Here is a 25,230-nt window from a genome sequence, read left to right on the forward strand (position 1 = left end):
TGAAAGCTGTAAAAAAAAAAAGAAAAAGAAAGAAAAAAAAAGAAATAGCAAATTTTAATCAAGGAGATGAAAAAAATAAAGGCATAAACATCACTGCTGCATAGTGGTTTTGTGCACTGTGTTTTCAGATGCTAATTTCTAACTCAGACATCTGACTACAGTCCTGAGGACGGCTGGGTCAAGCATCTCCAGTCTCAATGTTATGTAAAAGTTGTTTTCTAACAGCTCTGATTGGTTAATAAAAGAGCTGAGCAGCCAATAAGCTGAGCAGAAGAGGAGAGTAGTTCTGATCCCAGGCAAGGAATCATAGGAGGAAAGAAGGACCTGGAGAAGGTGTAGAGAAGCCATGTGAAGACAGCCGGAGGATTCACCATGAGGTTGAGATGAGAGAGGAGCCATGAGGATACACAAGGAGCAGAGCAAGCCAGGGCAAGACCAGGACAATTTGTCAAGGTATTAGCAGCATGGCTAGGTTAGAGTAGCTCAGAACCTTCCCAGCTTAGGTTTGTGGTTTAAAATACCAGGTCTCTGTGCCTTTATTCAGGAGCCAAAAAGGCTTGAGCACACATGGAAATGCCTTAGAGTTATTTAGGAGCAAAAGGGATGCTAGATGCCCCCCTCACCCTGCCAAAGAACTGCTTTACACATCCTGAAAGGGAAAACATCCTATGTACCCGAATTGAAAGAATTACTAATGTTAAACTGTGTCCATACTGCCTAAGCAACCTACAGATTGACCTTATTTAGCGCCCAGCCACATCCTCCATGTCTATGTTTAAAGCCCCCAAATTTTGTGCTGTCACCAAAGTCCCTAAATGGCCAAAGAAATCCTAAAGGAAGAGAAAAAGCTGGAAAGAGCAAAATACCTAAGTTCAAAAGCAATCACAAATCCTGGTCTGGCAGCATACATGTAAGTGCAAAGCTTTGGGGGTTGAGTGTTAACACACCTTGACCCTAGGTTGGGCTACACAGAGTGTGTCTGTCTTTTTTTTTTTTTTTTTTAATTAGAGTTATGGTGCAACTCTATACAGGTTTGCGTAACAAGAGCCAGGCCTGTGTTCCCTGTCCAGCACAAAAGGAAGGACTAAGCTCTATTGTCCTAGACCACAGTGATGTAACTACAGTTACACATTTCAAAATAACTAGTTGAGAGCATTTGGAATGTTTCTCAACATAGAGAAGTGAATGTTTGAGATGATGGATATACTAATTATCCTGATTTGATAATTACACATTGTATGTGTGCATCAAAATATGCGTGCATAACTGAACATAGTTATTATGTACTAGTTAAGTCCATTTCAAAGAACCAGGCCCAAATAGATTGACCAATGAGTTCTTTCAAGCTTTCCTTTTTGTTTGTTTGGTTTTTTTTTTCGAGACAGGGTTTCTCTGTGTAGCCTTGGCTGTTCTGGAACTCACTCTGTAGACCAGGCTGGCCTTGAACTCAGAAATTCACCTGCCTCTGCCTCCCAAGGGCTGGGATTAAAGGCGTGTGCCACCAATGCCTGGCTTTCAAACTTTTATGTAGGAAACAAATAAACCAACCAACCTGAAAAAAAAGGGCCTGTGTCAATTAACTTAAACAAACAAACAAACAACAAAACCCTTTTCTGTTGTTTACATGATCTGGCATAATCTTAACATCAATGCCTGAAAAGATGATGTAAAAACCTACATGTTAATCTCACAATGTTAGGAATTTTAATAAGATACATAGAGTGCTAAATAAGATGCTAATTAACACTTTCCAAATTAATACTTCAAATGAAGTTATATGAATGAAACGTTTCTAAGAGATAATGTTTTCCTAAGTCATTCCTCAATGAGCTAAAATGGAGGGAAAACAATGTAACTTTTTGTTACTGTTTCAGTATTTGCTTGTTGAATGCTTGATAAAGAGTCTTCCAATGTGGCCCAAAGCTGGCCTTGATGTTGCAATCCCTTTGTCTCTGCCTCTCCAGTGCTGGGATGACAGGCAGGTACCACCAGGTCCTACATACTATAAATAGTATACTTAATAGCAACAATATTATAAATGGGTCTGTATTTAAATGAAACAGCTATTATGAATAGAACCACAATAAATCTATACAAAATAACTATTTCAGCACAATTTTGAAGTTTTTGACTGTAAAACTAACAACCAATAGCATAGCTGAGATAATCATTCCAGTAGTCTATGAACTGGTAAGAGTGACACACCCAGTGGGGGTGATGGCACAGTTCTATAATTGCAGCTCCTTGAGAGACTGTGGCTGGAGGGTCACAATTTTGAAGCTACCCTGGAGCAGCATTTTATTCATGTTATTAGCCTCAAAACAAAAAGTAAAAGAGGGTGTGTGTTTGGGGGATGAGGTGTCTAGACCACTGGTAGAGCACAGCCTAGCATGTGCAAGTCCATATATTTGATCCTTAACCCCATACAAAAAAAAAAAAAAAAAAAAAAAAAAAAAAAAAAGAAAGAAAGAAAGAAAGAAATAGAAAAGAAGAAAGAGTGATATCCATCATTGCTTATGAATTTTTAGAAAGGACAGAATAATGAACTAGAAATAATGATGGAATCTGTACATGCATGCAAACACACATACACAGAGAGACAGAGGGGGGCAGAGAAAGACAATGAACTAGAAATAATGATGAAGCCTGTACATGCATGCAAACACATATACACATACAGAGAGAGAGAGAGAGAGGCAGAGAAAGACAACGAACTAGAAATAATGATGAAACCTGTACATGCATGCAAACACACACACACACACACACACACAGAGAGAGAGAGAGAGAGAGAGAGAGAGAGAGAGGCAGAGAGAGACAGAGACAGAGAGACAGAGAGCACACAGGCACTTACTTTTGAAACTGAGCAAACACAACAAATCAGAAATGTCTTTGACAATTCTGACTCACCATGAGTAAGCAATCTCTTATCAGAACTGCACTGCCTCCATAAAGAATAGCTTGCACACATGCACACCTGGCTCTCTCTCTCTCTACTTTCTCTCATTCAGCAGAGTGAAAGAAAGTAGTGGCAAAGATAAAGCACTGGAATTCGGTCTAACTGATTTGAAGAGAGTGAAGTTGGCATTTGTATGAGGTTTAACTGGACGGCAGGCTGCAACTGGCCTTGCATGAAGCATACACCTGATAGTAAAGCCACTGGCCAGGAAAAGACAGGACAAAGTTCAGGGCAACCAAAGCTGCTGGAAGGTGATGGAGGAAGGCTAGGAAGAAGAGAGCCAACAGGAGAGCTTCTGACCAAGCTTCTGTTTGACTCTGATCCACGCCATTTGGAGAAGACTACAGTCAGCCAGCTAAGATGGAAAAAGCAAAACTAATATATGAGCTGTTCTTTAAGAGAAATTTTGTCTTTTCAATGCATCAAGTGGACTGATAAAACAATGTTATTTGAAGGTAGGGAATTGGATGTCCTAAACATAACAGTCATGACATTCAGCAAATCCAGGTTGATGTATAGAGAACCAGAAAAATGAAGTTTCAGTCAAAAAAAAGCTAAGTGAGTATAGCCCTAAGGTGATCTGGATATTCAGAGATTTTAAACATTTTCTTGTGTATAAAATAATGGGTTTCATTTGACATCTTCATATGTGTATAACATTAATTTTGATCCATTAATTCTACCACTACCCTGCATAGCTCTCCTTCTTCCTCTTTCATTGACGCTTTTCTCCCAAATCTTAAAAAAGTGAAAAAACATAAGACTGAAAATAAATAATACTTGAAGTTAAAAATATCTCTGGCTGAATTTAAAATAAACAGATATAAAAGAAAACATTTAGGAATTTACAGATAGAATATTGAAATTACATATGTACACACACACACACACACATGATTCAGAAACCTGTGGAACAATAACTGTACACATACTTGAGTAACAGAAGGGGAGGTCAGGGAGAATGGACTAGAATAATATTTGATGAGATGGGGCTGGTATGTTTCTTTACTCAGACAAAACACATGAATAGTGAATTCTGGAAGCTTTGTCAAGTCTATGAAGAATCAATATAAGAAGGACCATAAGTGGGCACAGAGTCCAACTACTGAGACCCAGACATCAAGGAAAGACCTTGACAGCAGTGTAAGAAATAAGATACAGGACCAACAACTCAAACTCGTGCTCAGCAGAGAACACGGAAGCTGTGAGCCAAAGAATGCTGGCACATTAACATGGGAAAAGCGAAACATCACTCACATATTAGTAAACCAGAGTTTTGTATCAAATAAAAATTTCCTTCAGAAATGTCCTTAAAAGAAAACTAAGGTTTTGGTGCCTGTGAACCTCTCCTACAAAGTACTCAGAGAGAAATTCATCAAGCAAAAGGAAAATACCAGAAACTTAGCTTCAGTGATGATGGTAAAAATATCAGATCTGGTTAATATTCAGTTATTTTTTTATATATATATAAAGAAACATATGTTTCTTTGAAATATCAGGGATGTCAAAAGCAGAAAATTATGATGATGTATAACAGTACAAATGATAGGGTAATAAAAAGATCTGTACCACTATCCTGTTCAAAGCTTTCTTTCTTCATTATTTTTTCCAAGACCAGGTTTCTATGTGTAGTCCTGGCTATCTGGGAATTAGCTCTATAGAACAGGTTGGTCAAACTCACCATGGTCTGCCTGCCCTGCATCCCAAGTGCTGGGATTAAAGGCATGTGCCACACAGCCCAGCCCACTCAAAGCTTTCTACATCAGTAGTATGATTTTACGCTAAAGCAGTGGTTCTCAACCTTCCTAATGCTGTGACCTTTTAATACAGTTCCTCATGCTGTGGTGATCCCCCAACCATAAAATTATTCCATTGCTACTTCATAACTGTAATTTTGCTATTGTTATGAATTGTCTCAAACAATCTTACATATCTGGAAAATTTTTAAATATTTGAAAGTGCTACAATACCTCTCAATAAAGAAGTCCTAGGGGAAAATAAAATATTCTCTTCAATGTGAATGACAATAAAAATATAATAATCAAAATTAATGTAATTTTACTCAATGTCACCATTGCTTATCTAACAAAAAACCCTGGGGAATTATTGTTCTAAGCACCATATTGAGCCACATCAAGGGGCTGATGAAATGGCTTAGTAGTTAAAGTGAATACTGTTCTTGCAGGAGACCATAGTTCCCAGAACCCGTATATGGTGGTTCACAGTTGTCTAGGGGATCTGACAGCCTCTTCTGGACTCTGTAGGGACCCATACTTGTATGTCTCAGTTTAAGACATGGTCCACTGAACATGAAATAGAACAGCGTGAGGTAAAATTGTCATTCCTAAATGCTGTGATGTAGATTGGAAACATTCCCACGGGCTCAGGCTTCACCCCAGCAGCTGGTACTGTTTGGGAGATCTATGGAACCTTTAAGAGTTTGAGCTTCACTGGAGGAGGTGCAGGCTTTATATTCATGCTCTGTTTCTTGAAAGCAGACTCAATGAGAGCAGCCAGCCTCCTGTCCTGCCGCCATGTCTTTCCTGCTTTGTCTCCCCAAACAGTGACACTCTGGAACTGTGAACCAGAATAAACCCCTTCCTCCTAAGTTGGTTTTGTCAGGGTGTTGTAATGATAGCAATAGGAAAAGAAATGAAAACATAAGGTGCATCCTCAAGTCAATGTGGAACAATACTGATGAAGAGAGGGTCCTGCCTAATTTTAATACTTAAAATTTTGCCTGTTTTAACTGATGTGCTAGTAAATTATTATGATGAGCAAACTGTGTTGTTAAACTTTTCTTGGGAGATTTTTATTAAGCAGGGGTTTAAACAAGCAGATAAGCATAAATCTATATCCTGGGGAGTGGATCCCATTAATGCTGTTTTAATTTTAAAATTAAGGAGTATGAAACAAAAATAATAGGTATATGGCTTGGGGAAAGAGCTCAGTGGTTGAAGACTTGCCTAGAACACATGAGACCATGGGCTCAATCCCCAGTACCACCTCCCAAACGGATAAAAATATAGTTACTAATGATTGTCATTAAGCATGTATCGCTTCATGCTTCTTTCTCAATGTCAGTGATAATCAGGTAATAGTAAATCAATATATACCTAAAAGACTGTATGGTAGCTTACTCTCACACATTTTCTTGCCTCTCTAGCCCTCTAGATATGACCTGCTAAACAGTGGCCAGGTACATGCTCAGCCTCCGAGACAGAGAGGCTTCACAATGCAGCAGGAGCCCCTCAGTGGATGGTTAATTGTGACCTATTCTTGGTATTTACTATAATGTTATAATCTAACAATAGCTCAAAAAATTTTTCTGAGCTGTACATGAAAAGATGAACAGTTCATGTGTTTATATTATAAATTTAAGAAATGTTTAAGGTAGATGTCCACAGCTTTATCTTATGCATAATTTAATGTTGTCTTCATATATAACATTTTATAAATATCAGCTGAAATCGCTTGGCACCCTTACACTTTTGGATTCTAAACACCACTTGAGTTGTAATACATAGAGACATGAAGTTATTGAACTAGCGTAAATAACTGCTAAATAGTCACAGATATGTAAATTATACTTACTTCATCTTCATCTTTAAGATAACGAAGAGATACATGTCCTGATTTTAGATTTTCTTTTCTGTGTTCTAAGGAAATTCAAACATGCACAAAATGATTTTTAAAAAACTGCTTTTAGTTTCTCTACTACTAGTAAATTTTTTAGCTGTGTACTTTAATTATCCCATTTGCTTACGAATGCAATGTTTTTACATTTATAGAGAGAAATCTATTCCAAACTACTCCCTTGAATCTTTTCATCACACTTATTTGTTTTTGTATATGAGCATGTGTATGGGTGCATACACGACATAGAACATGTATAAATGTCGAAGGACAACCTGTGGGAGTCTGTTTTCTTCTAACACATGGATCCTAGGGATTAAACTCAGGCCATCAGGCTTGGCTACAGCACCTTTATCAGCTGAGCCTTCTCACCAGCTTCTGAAATTATTTACTTTAATGCTGATGTCTTAAACGATAGGATATAATTTTCAAATACTTATCATTATACAATTTTATTTTTTTGGAAAAGGAATTTCTAAATAAAATAGAAACATATATGTTATTCAAAATATTCTTTAAGTTATAAAAGTAAAACACCAAGACCAAAGCATGGCAACTGATAGATAAAAAGTTTGTTTGGGCTTACAGTTCCAGAGAGATAAGAATAAGTGATGCTGAACAAAGCCATGACAATAAGTTGCAAGCATGGTCTCAAGCCCTGGAGCCACAAGCTTGAAGCAGTGAGAGCAAACAGGAAATAGCACCAATGCTAGTGACATACAACCTCCAACAAGGCTGCACCTTTTAAAAAGGTCTCCCAAACAATGCCACCAAAGTGGTCAAATCCATGAGCTGCCCGGGACATTCTCATTCAAACCACCACACTCCCCCAAGATGCTTTTGATCATGGTGTTTTATCACAGCAACAGAAAGCAAAGAGGACACCTGGAAAGGGTAACTATTCTATGAAAATTGTAGTGCTGTTTGCATCATTGTTGGGTATAGTTGAAAAGATGGAGAGAATGAGAGAAGTCATACTAGGAAACAAGCTAGTATTTATAAAATAAGAGGTGAGGATGGTTGGATCAGGATGGCAGCGGAAACAGGGAAAAGAATGAACTCAGCATGAATTGGCACAGAGAGGACTTGCTGATGGGCTGGGCTTTGAGAATGGGGAGAGTAAGAAATCAGAGGTGACTTCACATTTACGTTGCTTGTCAGTCCAGTGTGTTGTGTTGAGGATGCTGAAGGAAGAGGGTGGGAAGAGTGGCTAGCACTTATGGTGAAGGCAGGGAATCGTGAGTCTTGTTCTAGGAGGTGAATTTAAGATGCCTGTGTGAGTTCCGAGATACCAGTATGTAGCTCAAGAGAGGTATCTGACATTCATGAAAATAAAAAGTGTAAAACAGCATTTCTATGGTACATTTGAAGTGTGTGTGGGTTGGGGGCTACACATGCCACACCATGCACATGGAGGTCGGGGGACAACTTTAATAGAGTTGTTTTTTGCCTTTTACCTTTATGTGGATCCCAAAGATCAAACTCAGGGTGTTAAGCTTGTGTGGAAAGTGCCCTTACCCATCAAGCCATTCTCATCAGCTCTGGATTTTTTAAAAAATGATATCTGAAACCATAAATAAGCTTGGGATAAGCTTAACCAAGGCATCTTATAAAAGGAAGTATTTATTCTGGGCTTACAATTTCAGAGAGTTAGAGTCTATGACAATCATGACAGGGAACGTGATAGCTTGCAGGAGAGACACACACACACACACAGAGAGAGAGAGAGAGAGAGAGAGAGAGAGACAGAGACAGAGACAGAGACAGAGACAGAGACAGAGAGACAGAGATGGGACAGAGACAGAGACATGGAAAGAGACAGAGAGAGACAGAGACAGAGGGAGATAGAGGGAAAAGGAGAGGGAGGGAGAGAGAAGAGGAGAAGGAGAGGGAGGAAGAAAGAGGGAGAGGGAAGGAGAGGGAGAGAGGGAGGGAGGGGGAGAGAGAATATGATTAGGAGAAGGTGCAGGAGGAGATGGGGAGAAAAGTATCAATACCATGACCTCAGAGACAAAGCTGACCACTTCACCAGGAGAGGCCTAAAGTTTGAACATTTTATTTATTTTTATCTTATATGACTGTTTTTACCATGTGTGTACCGTGCGTATGTACTATCTGTGTACCTGGCGCTAGCAGAGGCCAGAAGATGGCACTGGTTCTCCTGTAACTGGAGTTACAGATGGTTGTGAACTGCCATATAGGTTCTGCGAGACAAACCTGGTTCTCTACAAGAGCAGCAAGCACTTTTAACCACTGAACCAGCTCTCTAGTCCCAGACCCAGACTTTGGTGTGGGTCTCTGTAAAATGTGCTAGCAGGAGGTGGTCTGGGGCAGGCAGCTTTTCTGGCTCACCACCATATTGACAGCTCTCTCAGTCGTCTCTGTTCATTGGCTTCTGTACTGACAGACACCCTAACCCTTGGTATTCAGTTATACTTGCCTCACCTTGCCTCACTGAGGTAAAGCTTCAGGACTTTCAGTAAGTCATTCAGTTGCCTCACAGAGCCCAAAGCCTGCCTAAGACTAGAAGGTCCTGGAGTCTGCAGTGGAACAACTTTCAAGCATCCACCAATTGATTCTATTTGGGGATTTCTCTTTTCCTGGCTCTGGCTCTTTTCTGTCATCTTCATGGAGTAAATTAAACTGTGGTGCTTTCTGCTTTGATTTTCAGCTTAAGGCACGTCTGGCCTCTCTGCCTCAAGGGTGCTTTCTGTTTCTGCTTTCAGTTGTGTTTCTACCTCTTTCTAGCTTATAGTTTATTTCTCCACTTAAAGCTTTTTCTTCTGTGTTCTGTCTAGGTATGCCAGAACTTGGACTGTTAGAACCCGTGGGACAGCCTCCATTTCTGGTGACAGCCTTTCTGCTCTAGCAAATTACTCCAATTATGCTTATGACTACATAAAAAAGAAAAGGAGACATATTATTTTAAATTATTATAATTTGAACCACTCTATGTATTTGATTTTAGGGAAATGTGTTTATTGAATGGATCTCTCTAAGTTATATAACCATTTTATACCTATTTTAGAATTGTGCAAGGGAGCGGGAACAGGGAGAGAAATTCCTGATGTTGAGGCTTTAGTGGCAGTGCGCAATCAGGCTTTGGTCTTGACTGAAGGAAAAGCAGTGATACAAGTGCCAAAGTTGTTTTGAAAAAGCTACAGCCAGGAGGAGGGTGAAGCCGCAGCAGACATGAGTGGGCTGGCTGGGATATGGCACTATCCGAGATAAAACCCTCAGCCCAAGCAAAGATAGCACAGAACCTGCTTCCCCACAACCAGGGAAAAACTAAGGAAGGTGGGGAAGAAAATGAGGGGAGTCTGGAGTGGTGCCCTCCTCTTGAACCCTGCAGGGTACTCTCATTGGATGCTACTCATTCCTACTAAGACTACCCTCCCACCCCCAACACCTTGACATGGGGAATACTGGGCAGCTACTTGATGACTACTAGGCACAACTCCCTTTTTCACACCAGACATTATAAATTGGAATTATACTGGGCAATCCTGTTGGTATGACCTTGCCAGACTGCTTGAATTAGTCCCTAGGCTAGCGTTCAATAGGCCCTGCTCACTATCCTGATGGCTGATAGAGGGCTTATACTGCATAAGACTAGAGAGGAAGTGAGGAAAACACGTCAGGACTGACCAGTTGAAACTCATATCTTTCCTGAGATGGTCCCTGCATAGCCTAATTGTAAAATTAATAAGCTAGAGTAGGAGATCTAGAGTGTTGGGTAATCACCTCAGGCCATGAAAAACGGAGTCAGGTTGTATGAGACAGGTAGCCCCTAGCCATAAAGAATAGCTTAGTCCCAGCCTGACCATTCAGCTCTACCTGCAGAAACAATATGTTCAGGAATGGAAAACATACTGCCCGGCTTCCAGTCAAACCACAAAAACTAGCTGTAACTTCCTGGTAGATACCCAAGTGTGTGTGTGTGTGTGTGTGTGTGTGTGTGTGTGTGTGTGTGTGTGGTATGGGGTGTGTATATGTGTAGTTTATGTATTGTATGTATATGTGTGTTTGTATGGGCGGTGGTGGTGGTAGTGATGGTGGTGGTGGGATGTGTGTGTGTGTGTGTGTGTGTGTGTGTGTGTGTGTGCGCGTGTGCATTTTCTCTTAAACACGGTCTTATGTTGTCCAATCTGGCCTCAAACTTGCTCACAGCCAAGGCTGGCTTGAATTCTGAGTCCTGCTGCCTTTACCTCTCAAGCACTGGAATTATAGGCATGCATCACCATGCCTGGTATAGGAAACATAGTTTTGACTTACAAACTCCTCTTTCAGGTAGGATCTCTAACTAAATTGCAGGCATGGGTAACATTTTTTTCTAGAAGGCCAACAGTTCCACCTACAGCTTCCTCTGGACCAGTGGTCCTCAACCTTCCTAATGCTGGGACTCTTTAACACAGTGCCTCATGCTGTGGTGACCCCTCAACCACAAAATGATTTTTGTTGCTACTTCATAACTACTGTTGTAAACTGTAGTGTAAATATCTGTGCTTTCTGCTAGTCTTAGGTGACCCCTGTGAAAGGGTCGTGGGGCTTCCTAAGGGGTGGTGACCCACAGGTTGAGATGCACTGCACTAGAGGAAACTAGTTGGTTGCATTGCAGATTATGAAGTTGCTAAAGCTCATCACATGATGACACTCATTCCCATGCTTGACTGGTCTGAATCTGAGCCCCAGAGTTCTGCTTCTGTCAATAGAAAAGGCTATTGGCTGTTTGTCCTGCTTTGATTTGTTGCTGTGATAAAAGGCTGACCAAACACAACTTGAGGAGGAAGGGGTTTATTTGGCTTACAGGTCACCGTCCATCGTTGAAAAAGTCAGGGCAGGAACCCGAGCAGGAAGCATGGGAGAATGCCGCTTGCTCTCTGACTTGCTCACAGGCTTATGCTTACCTAGCCTTCTTATCCATCTTAGGACCTGCTTAAGTTAGTGCTGCCTACAGCAGGCTGGGTCCTCCTGTATCAGTCAGCCAACAAGCCAATGTAGACATATCCACACAAAATCAATCTCACCTAAGTAGTTTCTGAACTGAGGCTTCTCTCAGATGACAGTGTCAAGTTGACAGTTAAGGCTAACCAGGATGCTGGAGAATTGCTGAGTCTGAATAAGACAACAGGACAAGAAACGAAAGGAACAATATTCCTTCTGGGCTACTTGCTGGGGCCAAATGGTAAGTCCAGTTGCATGAGTTTATTTTTAGAAAGATGCTCTGGTTAATTACAATAAGCTGTGGATTGCAGGATGGGGGTTATTTGAAGTCATATAAAGAACATCTGCTAGATATATAGTTTATCTTTAGAATAACCCAAAGACTTTACATAATCAAGGTCAAGACCACCTGGCCGCGGTGGTGCACGCCTTTAATCCCAGCACTTGGGAGGCAGAGGTAGGCAGATTTCTGAGTTGGAGGCCAGCCAACAGAGTGAGTTCCAGGACAACCAGGGCTACAAAGAGAAACTCTATCTCAAAACAAACAAACAAAAAAAAACCAAAAACCAAAAAAAAAAAGGTCAAGACCTATGCCAGGATTGGCAACTCAACTTTTACTCAAATGCCAAAGTGAAGAGAGTTCAAATACATGCTGATGTGTGTTGACCCTTTTTAAAGGTTGGTTTAAGTCTTTCCCACATAGGCTGACAAAGCTACCGATGTTATTAAAGCCCTGCTGAGGGAGACTGACACTCATTTTGGACTGTTTAATAGTGGCCATACTAATAGCTGTCCTACCTTTATTTTTGAGATAACACAAAGGACAAACACACATGAACCAAATAGGGACTACCTTTATCCTGGTGGCCCCAAACCTTGGATAAGAAAGAAAGGATGAGTCATGCCATGGAAGGATCGATCCTGAAACTGTGCCATGATGCACCAGCACTGGGACCAGGTCCTACCTCCTGCCCAGGGAGAGTAAGAGAAACTTCCCTGAGCTACACTTAAGCCCTCATGGCATTGTTTATGCACAGCCACTCCAGACCAGGCTTAAACTGGGTGAGTTGATACGAGACCAGAAATGGAAAATTCAGAATCATGTGCGCTATCCAGCATAGGCTTTAAATTAATCTAGCATGGATGCATAGTGTTAGAGACCGTGCCCTTGGTGACCAGGTTCTGTTGAAAACTGGAAACACAGGCTCTCTGAAAGACCGACTGAGATGGGGACTGGCCTAGGGGAGGTGGTTTTGGTGACACTGACAGCAGTGCCGCTTGCTGGAGTTAAGCCTCCGATGTACAAAAGCATGAGAAGAAGACATCAAAGAATAGCCCTGATATCCAAAGGAACGGGAGATCTGAAACGGAAGCAAAGAGAACCATGCTGCCTGCGTTCTCACTAACATCTAGCCCTTCCCCAATAAGGGGACAGCTGAGATAAATGCATATGAGTGTACTTGGCAAAAATACATTTTGGGTCATTTCTTCATCCTTTGTGGGTGTTCACACACTTCTGGGGCCTTCCGAATTATACTTAGAAATATTAAAACTGGTTCTGATACTTATGGGGACCTGTTGTGACTGAAAGGAGGGACTGTTGGCTTTGAGATGAGCACATCTCCCTTGCTACAATGAGTGTCACTTTCATAGACTGCATTGGTCTGGTGAAGGGCAGACTATGATATGTAATGACATCTTTACCAGGTCCTATGTCACAAGTCAACAAGGTTCTAGAGGAATGGCTCCTGCCATTGTAAAAACAGCTTACTGTTCTGTGCCCATGAACAGCCCCAAGGACTAGGAAGACTCATAGGTGTCCCAGAAAGCCAATCTGACTTACAGGTATGATGATTGACACCGGTTGTCAACTTTCAGGATCTAGAATCACATGGGATATGAGCCTCTAGGTGTACTGTGGGGAATTGTCTATATGAGGTTAATTGACGTGGGAATGCCCGCTGTCAGAATGGGCATCACCAGTCCCTGGGCTGGGATCCTGGATTGTATATATACATGGAGGAAAGGGGCATCCTGAGCTTGTGTTCATCTCTCTTAGCTCCTGTTCACATAAGCAACACGACTAGATGCCTTACACTCTTACCACCAAAGCATCTCTGCTGTGATGGATTTTAAGCCTGGAACTGTGCACTAAAGTAAACCGTTCCCTTCTTAAGTTGTTTCTGCCAGAATATTTTATCATAGCATTGAAAAAAGTAACTACATTACTGGGTTGAAAAAAAGAGAGAGAGGGATTATTTCCCACACACTGGCTTCTGAGTGCAAATCACACCATAGATAGATCATTCGTTCCCTGATGGCTACCTCTGTGACTGCTCCTGATGCCACTCACTCCAGGACTCTTACACAGAAGTTAAACATCTGACTTGAGTTATGGTAAAAGCCTGCTGGGGCTATTGGATAGAATATCAGGTCAAGTTAGGAAAGCAATCTTAGGAAATGGGCTACCAAATGGGTAGATCATTTGGTACTGACATATGACCATAAAGAATGTAAAAGAATGCTGCTTTAGCTTGACAGGCAAAGCTTAGTTGGTTGAACAGAAAGCTAAAGCAGTTGATGAAACTGTCTCTGACATCAAGAATAGAGGGGAACCTTCATGTTGACCTACTCTCTGTGCCTCCTGGCTCCTGAGCCTTCCTGGCCTCAGAACAGCTTTCCAACTTTCCCATTGTTCCGCTCCTCCTCATATCTGCCTGCTGTTATAAATGTGCTCCCACTTACACAGCTTCCCTTGCTGATCAGATGCCTGGCTGCAGATGCCATATTTCATGTGAAACCAATATGGCTATTATTAACAGTAGGAAAGAATAGGAGTCATATATGGGTGCTTTATATTCTAGTATGAGGACACATTTGTACTTCATATCATGCATTAAAAGCAGCCCAGTCATGCACACTGCTAATGCTTTGTTTGTTCTGAGTTAACCTTTAACGTAGATATAGCCTGAAGGGTGACTCAGGAAAAAATGCAGGACTTAGAAGTCTTAGGTGTATATAAGCTTCTCACTACACAGAGAGCTGATAATGAAGGAAAGGTGCAGGGAGTGATAAGAAAAGTACTAACATCATGAATCTCGTGGACAGGCTGGCTTCCCAACCCGAAGCTCAAGACAAAACTTTGAAATGATTAATAGCCCCTGTCCGGGTTCCCTCGACAATACACTAGCAGGAGCTGGCTTGAGGCAGATTCCCCATGAGGCTTCCAATACTGGGAAGACTCTACATAAAATGAACTTTCAAGACTCAAGTCCTTGGTCTTTGGTTTCTCTATTGACAGACGAGCAGTCACTGGTGTTCTGGTTAGACGTTCAATAGCCATTCACTGCCCACATCTGTGTTTGACCAAACACCCTTGGGATGATCAATGAACTGACCCCGGAGAAGAAGAAAATGGAAATGAAAAATGTTGTTTGGATTTAGCAGTAACACCAGGCCTCTGGCAATCCTGATCAGCGTACTTTAAGGAGAATCGTGAGGGAGGGATCTGATTGGAGTGAGCTGATATTTAAGCAGGAACGGAGAGAGCAAAGGCCATGTGTGAAAGTGCATCTTTAGAAAACTCCCAGAGCACAACACAGACGTGAGGCAATATGGAGCTGAGTGTAGCCAGAAGCTTGAGTCAAGGGGACTGACGACAATGGAATCACCTGGTTGAATATGACAGAAAAATGGAAGTAACAGATGATGCTCATCTCCTCAAAACATCTATAAAATGTGGGGTCTCCAACCACATAGTTCTAGTCCTGTAACTATGTTTCTGTTAAAGAAACAATTTATAATTGACTTTTCTTTTAAAAAATTCAAGGAAAGTCTTAGGGTTGAGTTAAAAGGAAAGTTGCCATTTCCTTCTAGATGAGGAAACTAATTGTATGGTGGAAGTATTTCTTCTATGTGTGACTTGACCATTGGCCATCATGACTCAGCAAGTGCTGTGGTGACGCACCGGAAATCTTGATCTTTGTGTATAAGGAAATAAGGACAATACAATGAGGGGTAGGCCTATGGCAGAAAGCTATTAACATTCCTTCCTAGGAGAGGGCAGGGCCACTGGGCTCTCACCACCCTCACCCCTCCTCCCATCCCTGTCCCAAGATGCGCATGGTATGGGAAAAAGGGAAACCAGCAAATACAGAAGGCGTGAAAGCTGACAGGGTTTGGGCTCTTCAATAGTGTAGCTACTGAGAGAAGGACTTCCTGGGAGTATCCTGGCAATACCATGCTCCTATAAGTAAGCCCCCATCCATATACATCTGTGGAAAGAATCTGAGTGAATTTCTGATTCATCAGGCTAGACTTGGATGAAATCTTTTTTCTTGGTCTGTTGGTGCCCTATCTGTCTGGGGTAAATTGCTATTCCTTCGTGTCTCCCCAGGAAAGAAATGAAAAACCGTATCAACATAAAAATATATTCATAAAAATGTATTTGTGAACCAGGTGTGACAGGATGTGCTTGGAGTCTGAAAAGATGAGGCAGAGGGATCTTTTGAAGCCAGGAGTTCAGGTTCAGTCTGGGCAATAAAGTAAGATTACATCTAAATACAGAGGGTGTGTGTGTGTGCGTGTGTGTCTGTGTGCGTGTGTTTATGTCTGTGTGTGTTTGTGTGTGTATGTGTCTGTGTGTGTCTATGTGTGTGTGTGTCTGTGTATCTATGTGTGTGTGTATGTGTGTGCCTGTGTGTGTCTGTGTGTGTGTATATGTGTGCATATGTGTGTGTGTGTCTGTGTGTGTGTATGTGTGTGTGTCTGTGTGTGTCTGTGTGTATCTGTATGTGTGTGTGTGTTTTGAGGGTATATACAGTGAATTATAAAAAATATTTGTTATGCAAATATTTTAATAGAAATAAAAAAGTTGTTAAGATACCAGAAGAAAGAGGGAGTGATTAATAAATCACTACTTAATAGCACTCATTCATAAATAAAAGGAGACGTAATTATATTACACAGAGCATTACCCATTAATTTACTTTCTTCACAGTTTTTACTTGTTCCAAGAATAGGTGATCTTAAACTTGACGCTTCAAAATTACTTCTGGATTTAGGGTTAGATTTGAAAGACACAGACCTGGAAGAAATGAAAGGAGAGTTGTCATAAACAAAATAATCAGAAAATTTACAAAACAGATTGAAAATGCAAATTTGGAGAAATATAAACACTCCCATTTTGCAGATTGGAGGCAGAAGACTGAGGCTGACTAGAAAAGGAACCTGAAGTGTTGCTGATAGTCAGTGGGGTGGTGCTGCCAGGATGGGAGCCTGTGCACACAGGATGCCAGTATTCACAAGCTGACCAGAACACACAGCAGAACTTGATTCCGTGAGATATTTGGGACAGCTTTGAATGGAAAGTGGTGATATATGGACTCAGGGACAGTTCATCTATCAGAGAGGGTGACGGCATCTATGTAGTACACGGAGAACCTCACTGTAGTAGCTCTTTTTTTCTAGGTACTGCAACTGCCACAGCAGGAGCAAAGATAGTCTAAGGAGGGAAAATTGTACCAGAGTCCTTGAAATGATGGACTCCAAAAAACTGAAATTTCTCAAAAAGTCCTACACTGAGCAAAGGAGAGGGCTGAAGCCTAGCGCCAGGCAGAGCAAGGACTGAAGCCTAGCGCCAGGCAGAGCGGGGACTGAAGCCTAGCTCCAGGCAGAGCAAGGACTGAAGCCTAGCTCCAGCCAGAGGGGGGGACTGAAGCCTAGCTCCAGGCAGAGCGGGGGACTGAAGCCTAGCTCCAGGCAGAGCGGGGACTGAAGCCTAGCTCCAGGCAGAGCGTGGACTGAAGCCTAAGAGCGTGGACTGAAGCCTAGCTCCAGGCAGAGGAGGAGCTGGTTTCTGAGAAAGAGACTTCACCCAGTGCTGTAGACTGTCAGGCAGTCCACCTTTGGGGTTCTCTGGAGCTGAGGCAGTAAGGATGGGCATGACCACACCTTGACTACGGTTGCTTAGCAATGTATACTTCTTGCCCTCTATTTAAACTTAAACCCCATGTCAGGACCCTGAAAGTGTGTGTGTGTGTGTGTGTGTGTGTGTGTGTGTGTGTGTTGGGAAGAACTGCCCCTGGACCTATTTATTTGTTTTCCCACTTAGTGTGGCCACAGTGAATTAACTCTGCTTTCTCAACCTTTTACTGTAACTTCTTTGTATGATGTATTATGGATGAGTGGCTGAGCCTAACTTGTTAAGGTTCCCGGGACCGAATGCTGACCCTAATCATCCTGGTAACAATATGCTAGTTCATTTAGGTGCCAGTTGACTGGATACAGGATTACCTAAAGAACTGGCAAATAATTCTTTCTGGATAGGTCTGTTAGAGTGTTTCTAGACCAAGTAGGTGCAAGAGTTACTGGACTGAAGGGGATCTGTGTGCAGATGGGTGAGTACCATCCAATCCTTTGGGAGTCTAAACAGAACAAATTCAGCTTCAGCTCTTCCCTGAAGAACACACTCACTCTGACGGTTCTTGGATACCAGGATTCTAGATTCTTTGGCCTTTGGGCTCCAAGACAAAAGTTCTCCCGCCTTCTCCCGGGTTCTCAGGCCTTCAACCTCAGAGTGAAAACTGATTGACTAACCTCCCTCCTGTGCTATTGTGTTTTTCTGAGAAATGCTGTTGGTAGCTTGCCTTTACAGCTCTAACTCTCACACAGCCTCTGACCAAGTTACTGTGTGATTTGAGATCATTTATAACAATGTAACGTATCCTGTTACATACGCAACCTGTGCAAAATCGATCAACCATAAAAGGAAAACCAAAAGCATTGCCACTGATCTTTCTAAGCTTCGAACTCCCCCAGAGCGTCATGAACCCTGTTCTTTCATCATCATTTAAGGCTTTGACTTGGAACAAGGTATGTGTGTAAGATGCGGTGACTAGACTCAAGAGCATTTACTGAGGCAACCTCCTCCAAATGTTGAAAACATGTGGCTATAGACTGGTAATACTTGATAGAATCTGCTCTCGTCTTTGTGTGCTCTTCTGGGTCACTGGGTGAATGACACCAAGAGTTCCGTTCTTTTATGTGGCGACAGGACATCATACCAGCTTCCCAAGTTTTCCAGCCTGCAGAGGGCCTATCTGGAACTCCTCAGTCTCAATAATTCCATGAACCAATTCTCCTAATTAAGACCCCTCTTAACTCTCTCTTTTACTCACTGAGTATCTCACAATTTCTGAGATGTGCCCCACTTAGTCAGAGTGGAGCTAAGATCTATTTATATAGTACTGATTTTTGTGTTAGTTTTCTATTACTGGAAAAAAAAGAGATAAAAAAGTTTTATTTTGGCTCATAGCATTGGAAGTTTCAGTCCATGACTTACTGACAGAATTACTTTTGGCCCTATAACAAAGCAGTTTATCATGGTAGGGATTATGTGTCAGAATAAAACTGCTCACATCATGATCCCATAGTCCACTTCTGAGGTTAACTCAGGAGGGTTACAGTGAGTTTGATTACAGCTTGGGCTATATTGAGTTCCAGGACATCCTGGGTTACAGTGAGAATTCATAGTGAAAGGCAGGGGTGGGAGATTCTTTCTCAGGCAGGTCTCTCAGTGACCTAAGGCCCCCTCGAAAGGCCCTTCTTTCAAAGGGTTCTATTACCTTCTAGTACTTCCTCTCTGGCAACCAAGATTAACTTTACCTCTGGCTGCATGCTTTCAGTCCAGCTAACTTGGGAGTGTAAGGTGGAGGCAGAGTTAATCTAAGTCAGAAAGGCTGACAGGCACTTACTTTGAAGATTCAGAGCAAGTAAATGGTTTTACCTCAAGCTCTGGGTACACCTGTCTCTGGCTTCCAAATACGCAGATTATAGGGACCTGCCTCTATACCAGGTCACAAACTCCCTTTTCTTAACTTACAATTCCATAATGGAAACATTTTGATGTTTTGTTAAATCTCAGATAACAAAAGTCTGAGAGAGTGATATTTGTATCAAAAATCAGAGTGCAAACAAGGAGAACAATGGTCCAAACTGTGTAATTTTAGATTTGGACCTGCTTGTCCACCTGATTTCTACCTGCCTTTGCTAGACTAGTACACAGGACTCTAAGACAACCCCAACATACCCTGGGGTTTCTCACTGTAATCCCCCATTATCCCTAACCTCCTTGTTCTCATGTAAGTATGAAGTGCCACAGTGACACTGTATCTAGGCACCAAGCTTGAGGCCTCAGTCATCCTACTGCACATGACATGATTTCGATAAAAACCACAAAACTCCTGGGTCTGAGAGATAGCTCAGTGGTTAAGAGTATATGCTGCTTTCCCAAAGGACCCCCGGCACCCCCAGCAGGTGGCTCTCCACTGTAATTCCAGCTTTGAGGAATCTCATGCTCTCTTTTGGCCTCTGTGGGTATCTGCACTCATATGGACACAAACCCCTCCACAGATACATGTGTGTAGTCAGGAATACAATGAAAAGCTTTAAATTCAAGAATACAAACACTGAAACAGAGTGCTGGTTCTAATCCACCTTCTGCCTCTTGTGTGTGTGACCTTGGACGCATCACTGAACATCATCAGGACACAGTGTTTCCATGACTTCATACATTGGTTTCTTTCCCTGAGTAAATGAAAAGGTTATAATTTCCACGCATCATCTAACTGATGCTGATGGTACTCTGCTGCACATCTGGACTCTCCTCTGCATCTCTGAGGCCAATGACTCATTATGGCATATCCAGATACCCCAGCCTCAAATGGGCAGGCACTGTCTCTGAGCTACATCCCCAGTCAAAGTCTCTTCCTAAGAAACTAACTGAGAAAGATTTTAGGCAGAGATACTCCGTGGTTAAGAGTATATGCTGGCCGGGCAGTGGTGGCACATGCCTTTAATCCCAGCGCTTGGGAGGCAGAGGCAGGCAGATTTCTGAGTTTGAGGCCAGCCTGGTCTACAGAGTGAGTTCCAGGACAGCCAGGGCTACACAGAGAAACCCTGTCTCCAGAAAAAAAAAGAAAAGAAAAGAAAAGAAAAGAAAGAAAACCAAAAGTTAATAATAAAAACATGAAGTAGAATACTTAAAAAAAAAGAGTATATGCTGCTTTACCTCTGGCTGCAAGCTTTTTTTTAAAAAAGTAAAATTTAAAAATTTTATATAAAATTTAACATTAAATGAGAGGAGTAGAATTGATTTTAAGTCTTTTTTCTTTTCATTTATCCTTTCTTTTTTCTTTCTCTTTTCTTTTTTTTTTTCTTTTTGTTTCTAGAGGATTTCTCTGTGTAGCCTACTGTTCTGGGACTCACTCGTACAGGCTGGTCTTGAACTCACAGAAAATGACCTGTCCTCTTCCTCCTGAGTGCTAGGATTAAAGGTGCATGCTACCACCTCCTAATTCAAAAAGCCTTTCTTTAAAAATTAGAATTGTAATTATCACCAACACTTGCAAAATATTGTAATATTTATTTTCTAAATGGGAATATTCAGAACATTAATCTAGTATATTTTAACCCACGATATTGCTTTTTTTTTTTTTGAGACAGGGATTCATTTTGTAGTTCTTGCTGGATTGAGACTTGCTATGTGTACCAAGTTGATCTCAAACTCAGAGATCCCATGACTCTGCCTTCTAAGTACTGGGATTAAAGGCATGCACCACTATGCTGGGCTAATTTTAATTTATTATCAAACAACCTAAAGTAAATACGCTTTACAACTTTCAGGTGAATTATAATAGTTACTTTTTTGACTTCTTAAGATCTTGTGGTTTATTTTCTATGATCTTAGATGCAGATGGGGTGATTGTGTATCCAAATTTCTCATGAAGGTCAAACAGCAGGGGTGTAATCAAAGGCTTATTTCTTAGTTGATCGTTGATATTCTGCAGTGAAGTAAAAATGAAAATGTAAGTATTCTTTTTACAGGCAGATTCTGTGTATTAAGGAAAAAAATAATCATTCTCTCTTTACACATACCACACCACACACACACACACACACACACACACACACACACAGAGAGAGAGAGAGAGAGAGAGAGAGAGAGAGAGAGAGAGAGAGAGAGAGAGAGAATTTGTAAATAAGGTAATAATGAAAAATAGTTCGGATTTAAAATTAAAGACCAAAAACATTATGAATTAAATTTGGAAAGAATCTTGTCCTTTGGCTGTGTGACCTTTTCCCATCTATGTATGACTCCTTCCCATCTATTTAATAAAGACAATAAGCCAATAACCATTCAGGAGCCCTTCTAACTAAATTTTTTTTTATAAATCTTTTTGTAAAAATTTTTTTAATGTCTATTTATTTCGTGTATGTGGGTACACTGTCGCTGTCTTCAGACACACCAGAAGAGGGTGTCAGATCTCTTTTTACGGATGGTTGTGAGCCACCATGTGATTGCTGGGATTTGAACTCAGGACCTTGGGAAGAGCAGTTAGTGCTCTTACCCACTGAGCCATCTCTCCAGCCCTAAATTTTTTGAATTTAAGGCAGACCTATTTAGTTGCTGGAGAGTCATTTTCTCTGAATTGAAACCTTCTTGTAAGGGGCGGGGGTGGGGGGAAGGTCATAAGACAGGAAGTTCATGAAACATATAAGACTTACAACATTGAGAAAGTTAAAGATTTTCAAGGGCCCTCCCCAAGTTATAGAAGTTGTAACCTAACCAACTCGTGGGGAAGAGGAGATTCTTTCATGGAGCCATGTGTAAGTTGGGAAGGGGACCCCCAGGGATGCAGATTTTATGAATTGTCACCTGTGCTGGGGTAGATGGTTTGGTGATGTAGTTGCCTCTGAGTTGTGTGTGCTCTCATAACTAACCCCAATAAACTCATTGGTTCACTAGTTATTTTTGATCTGTTGTTGATGCTGTATCTGAGATAAGCAGATGTTTGCTTGTGTCTCCCTGGAAAGAGTCATATAATTTGCATCTGTACAGAGACCAACAGCATCAAATATGATCTGGGAGGTGAGGTGGACATTGAGAGGAAGCCTGGTAAGGTTGAACTAGGGCTTGAAGCCTTGGAGATCTAGAAGGGATAGTTGGATACCAACTCCAGGTCCCTGTCACGTAGCCACAGCCTCCTATAGAGATAATTGTGGCCATCGATCATGTAGGGGTAGCACCCACAAGTCCCTCCTCATGTAGATGAGGCATCTTAGGCCAAGCCAATAGGAAGCATCTGCTATCAGACTCAACTCACCCCAAAACTGCATATAAGATCCTAGCCAGAAGGAATAAAGGTGTGTGAGAATTACTCTATTGTCTAAGGGCATCTGTCAGGGAGCTGTAACACTCCCTGGGAAGAGAATGCTCTTCCGAAGGAAGCTTTTGACACCAGAAGCTCCCCTGCACTGCACTCGCTTGCCAGCCAGCCCTCCTCTGACTCAGCTTGGCTTGGTTTGACTTGGTTCAGCACAGACAGTGCAGCATCTCAGAGCAGCAGCAGCAGCAGCAGCAGCAGCAGCAGCAGCAGCAGCAGCAGCAGCAGCAGCAGGGTGTACCCTTTCCCCCTGGCTTGAACCCTCCTACCAGGCTAGGCCAGAGATCCCCATAAATAGCCTCCAGTACACAGACCATCAGGGAGGTGCAGCTACGCGCTCCTTTGTGATGGGTAATAAGACAGGCTACTGAGGTTGATCCATCTGGGGGTGGAGCATATTTCACATACAATCCTGACATGGCTTTCCTTCCTCATGTGGTATGAGATGTTGTGCTTCCTTTCTCTCCTGCTATGGGTGAGGCAACCAAGACTGAGCCACCATAGAGTTCAGCATCCTTGTAAGATATACCAGAGTGAAGATGGCCCACCTTCCTCTAGGTGGAATGTGGTGGTACTCCTCCTGGATGGATGGAGTCTATGACACGAGAAAGGAGATGCTCTTCAACTAGCTAGTGGACCAGAAAATTTATCACATTCCTTGAATATGATGGTAAGCAGGCTATGGCATCAATTGCATGATCTTTGCTATAGTGATAAGACATGCAAACTGAGGTTCATCTGTCTGCCCAGAAAGAGCTTAACCATATAAGGAGGGAATTCCCATAAGAAAAAGACATGCAGGTGTAAACCTCTACTTTAGCTTCTGATTTGGAAGAAAGAATGAAGTGAAAAACGTGAGACGTAGATGCTGACGTGTTATTTCTCACAGTGGGGAGGATTCTGTGGGAGCACTGTAGGAGCTTGATCTGTTAAAGAGCCCTTCTTGGGAACCAAAGGTTTAGAACTTAGGAGGAAAGTTTAGAGAGTGATAAGAAAGTTATGTAAAAGTGACAGCCGAGAAGCCCTCAGGTCTCAGTGTTATCACTGATGAAGGAAGGTCCACAGTTCAGCATGCAGATAGGACCCTAATAGGCGCAGGGTTGGAAACCGCCACAAGCAGGGATTCTCAGTATTGGAACAGCATCAACTGGGAAGAGACATCTAGATATGGAGAGGAGCCTCTCACTGATGAGACTGAGTGTTGGGATAATCTTCTTGTGCACTTTGTAAAGGTTGTCTTTGTAGTATTTAAATGTTGATTTCAGTACCAGCAGAGAGCTGAGTACTGTTGGGATTTTCGTGTTGTTATTTTTGTAAAGCGTCACCAGTATCAGTGTTTTGTAAACATTTTTCTCCATCAACCTCTAGTTGATTTAAAAAAGAGCTTATGGACTATGGCAGAGCAGGAGAGGGGAGGTGGGACATCCAGGCAGAGATAGGAACTCTGAGAAAAACAAAACAAAACAAAACAAGTGGCATTCACCAGCTGGAGACAGAGGTTGGAAGGATGAGGTGCCAGGACTAATTGTATGTAAGAGAGGTAATGGGTCACGTGGCAAAGGTAGATTAGTACAAATGGGTTAATTAAGTGATATGAGCTAATTGGGTAAGTTTTATGCCAGAAGCCATCAAGGAGAATTAAAGAACTAGCAGGAGATCTTCCTGAGATGGTTCTGCCATGGACTGGTAAAGTTATTGACAAATTTGCTTCTCTAGGCAAGGCCAATAAGATTACATTTTAAGAAAGATTCCTGGGCTGGAGAGATGGTTTAGTGGTTAAGAGCACTGACTGTCCTTCTGAAGGTCCTGAGTTCAAATCCCAGCTACCACATGACATAACCACCAACCATAACAAGATCTGATGCCCTCTTCTGGAGTGTCTGAAGACATCTACAGAGTATTTACATATAATAAATAAATCTTTTAAAAAAATTAAAAAAGAAAGATTCCTGCTATTAGTATGCTTTTCCTGTTATAATTAAATATATACATGTATATAACAATCACTAGGTATTAGCCCACCTTTTTGAGCAGATCTCTGCAGAACAACGAAGATGTACTATATATATAGCAAATAGTGATGCTATATAAATAGATGATTTCTTAATTCATCTATTATGATACTATAAGAATTCCTAAAATTATATTAGTAATTATTAAGCTTTTTTATAATAGGACTGCTATTAAGTCCTCTCTAATAATCAAAACTGCAATGAGAACTCTACCAATCTTCAAGTGTCATCAATTAATGGCTTCTGAGAAAGCAAGCAGGCTTCTACAACTTACAGCACATTCCAAGAGGTTGTAAAACAATTAACATATAAAGGGAACTAAGGACAGAAGATAAAATACTGACTGGGTTTATCCATATGAAACTTCGCTAATACCTTAGTCACAAAAATTAAGGTTTTTAATTTTCCTTTCTTTTCTTTTCTTTTCTTTTCTTTTTTTCTTTTTTTTTTTTTT

At 41.5% G+C, this 25,230-nt stretch overlaps 1 protein-coding gene across 2 annotated transcripts in view; it reads right to left on the reverse strand.

Moving 5' to 3' along the window:
• CUNH1orf141 (chromosome unknown C1orf141 homolog) overlaps positions 1-25,230 on the reverse strand; it is a 57,372-nt gene that overhangs the window by 22,565 nt on the left and 9,577 nt on the right. For both annotated transcript variants that reach the window (XM_031378010.1, XM_031378011.1), the window contains 3 exons: positions 21,242-21,381; positions 16,516-16,625; positions 6,554-6,618 (listed from right to left, as the gene is read on the reverse strand). In XM_031378010.1, the coding sequence (XP_031233870.1) occupies positions 6,554-6,618; positions 16,516-16,625; positions 21,242-21,381 (315 nt within the window). The remainder of the gene's footprint in view (positions 1-6,553; positions 6,619-16,515; positions 16,626-21,241; positions 21,382-25,230) is intronic.

Source organism: Mastomys coucha, unplaced genomic scaffold (assembly GCF_008632895.1).
Source record: "Mastomys coucha isolate ucsf_1 unplaced genomic scaffold, UCSF_Mcou_1 pScaffold18, whole genome shotgun sequence".
Lineage (NCBI taxonomy): Eukaryota > Metazoa > Chordata > Mammalia > Rodentia > Muridae > Mastomys > Mastomys coucha.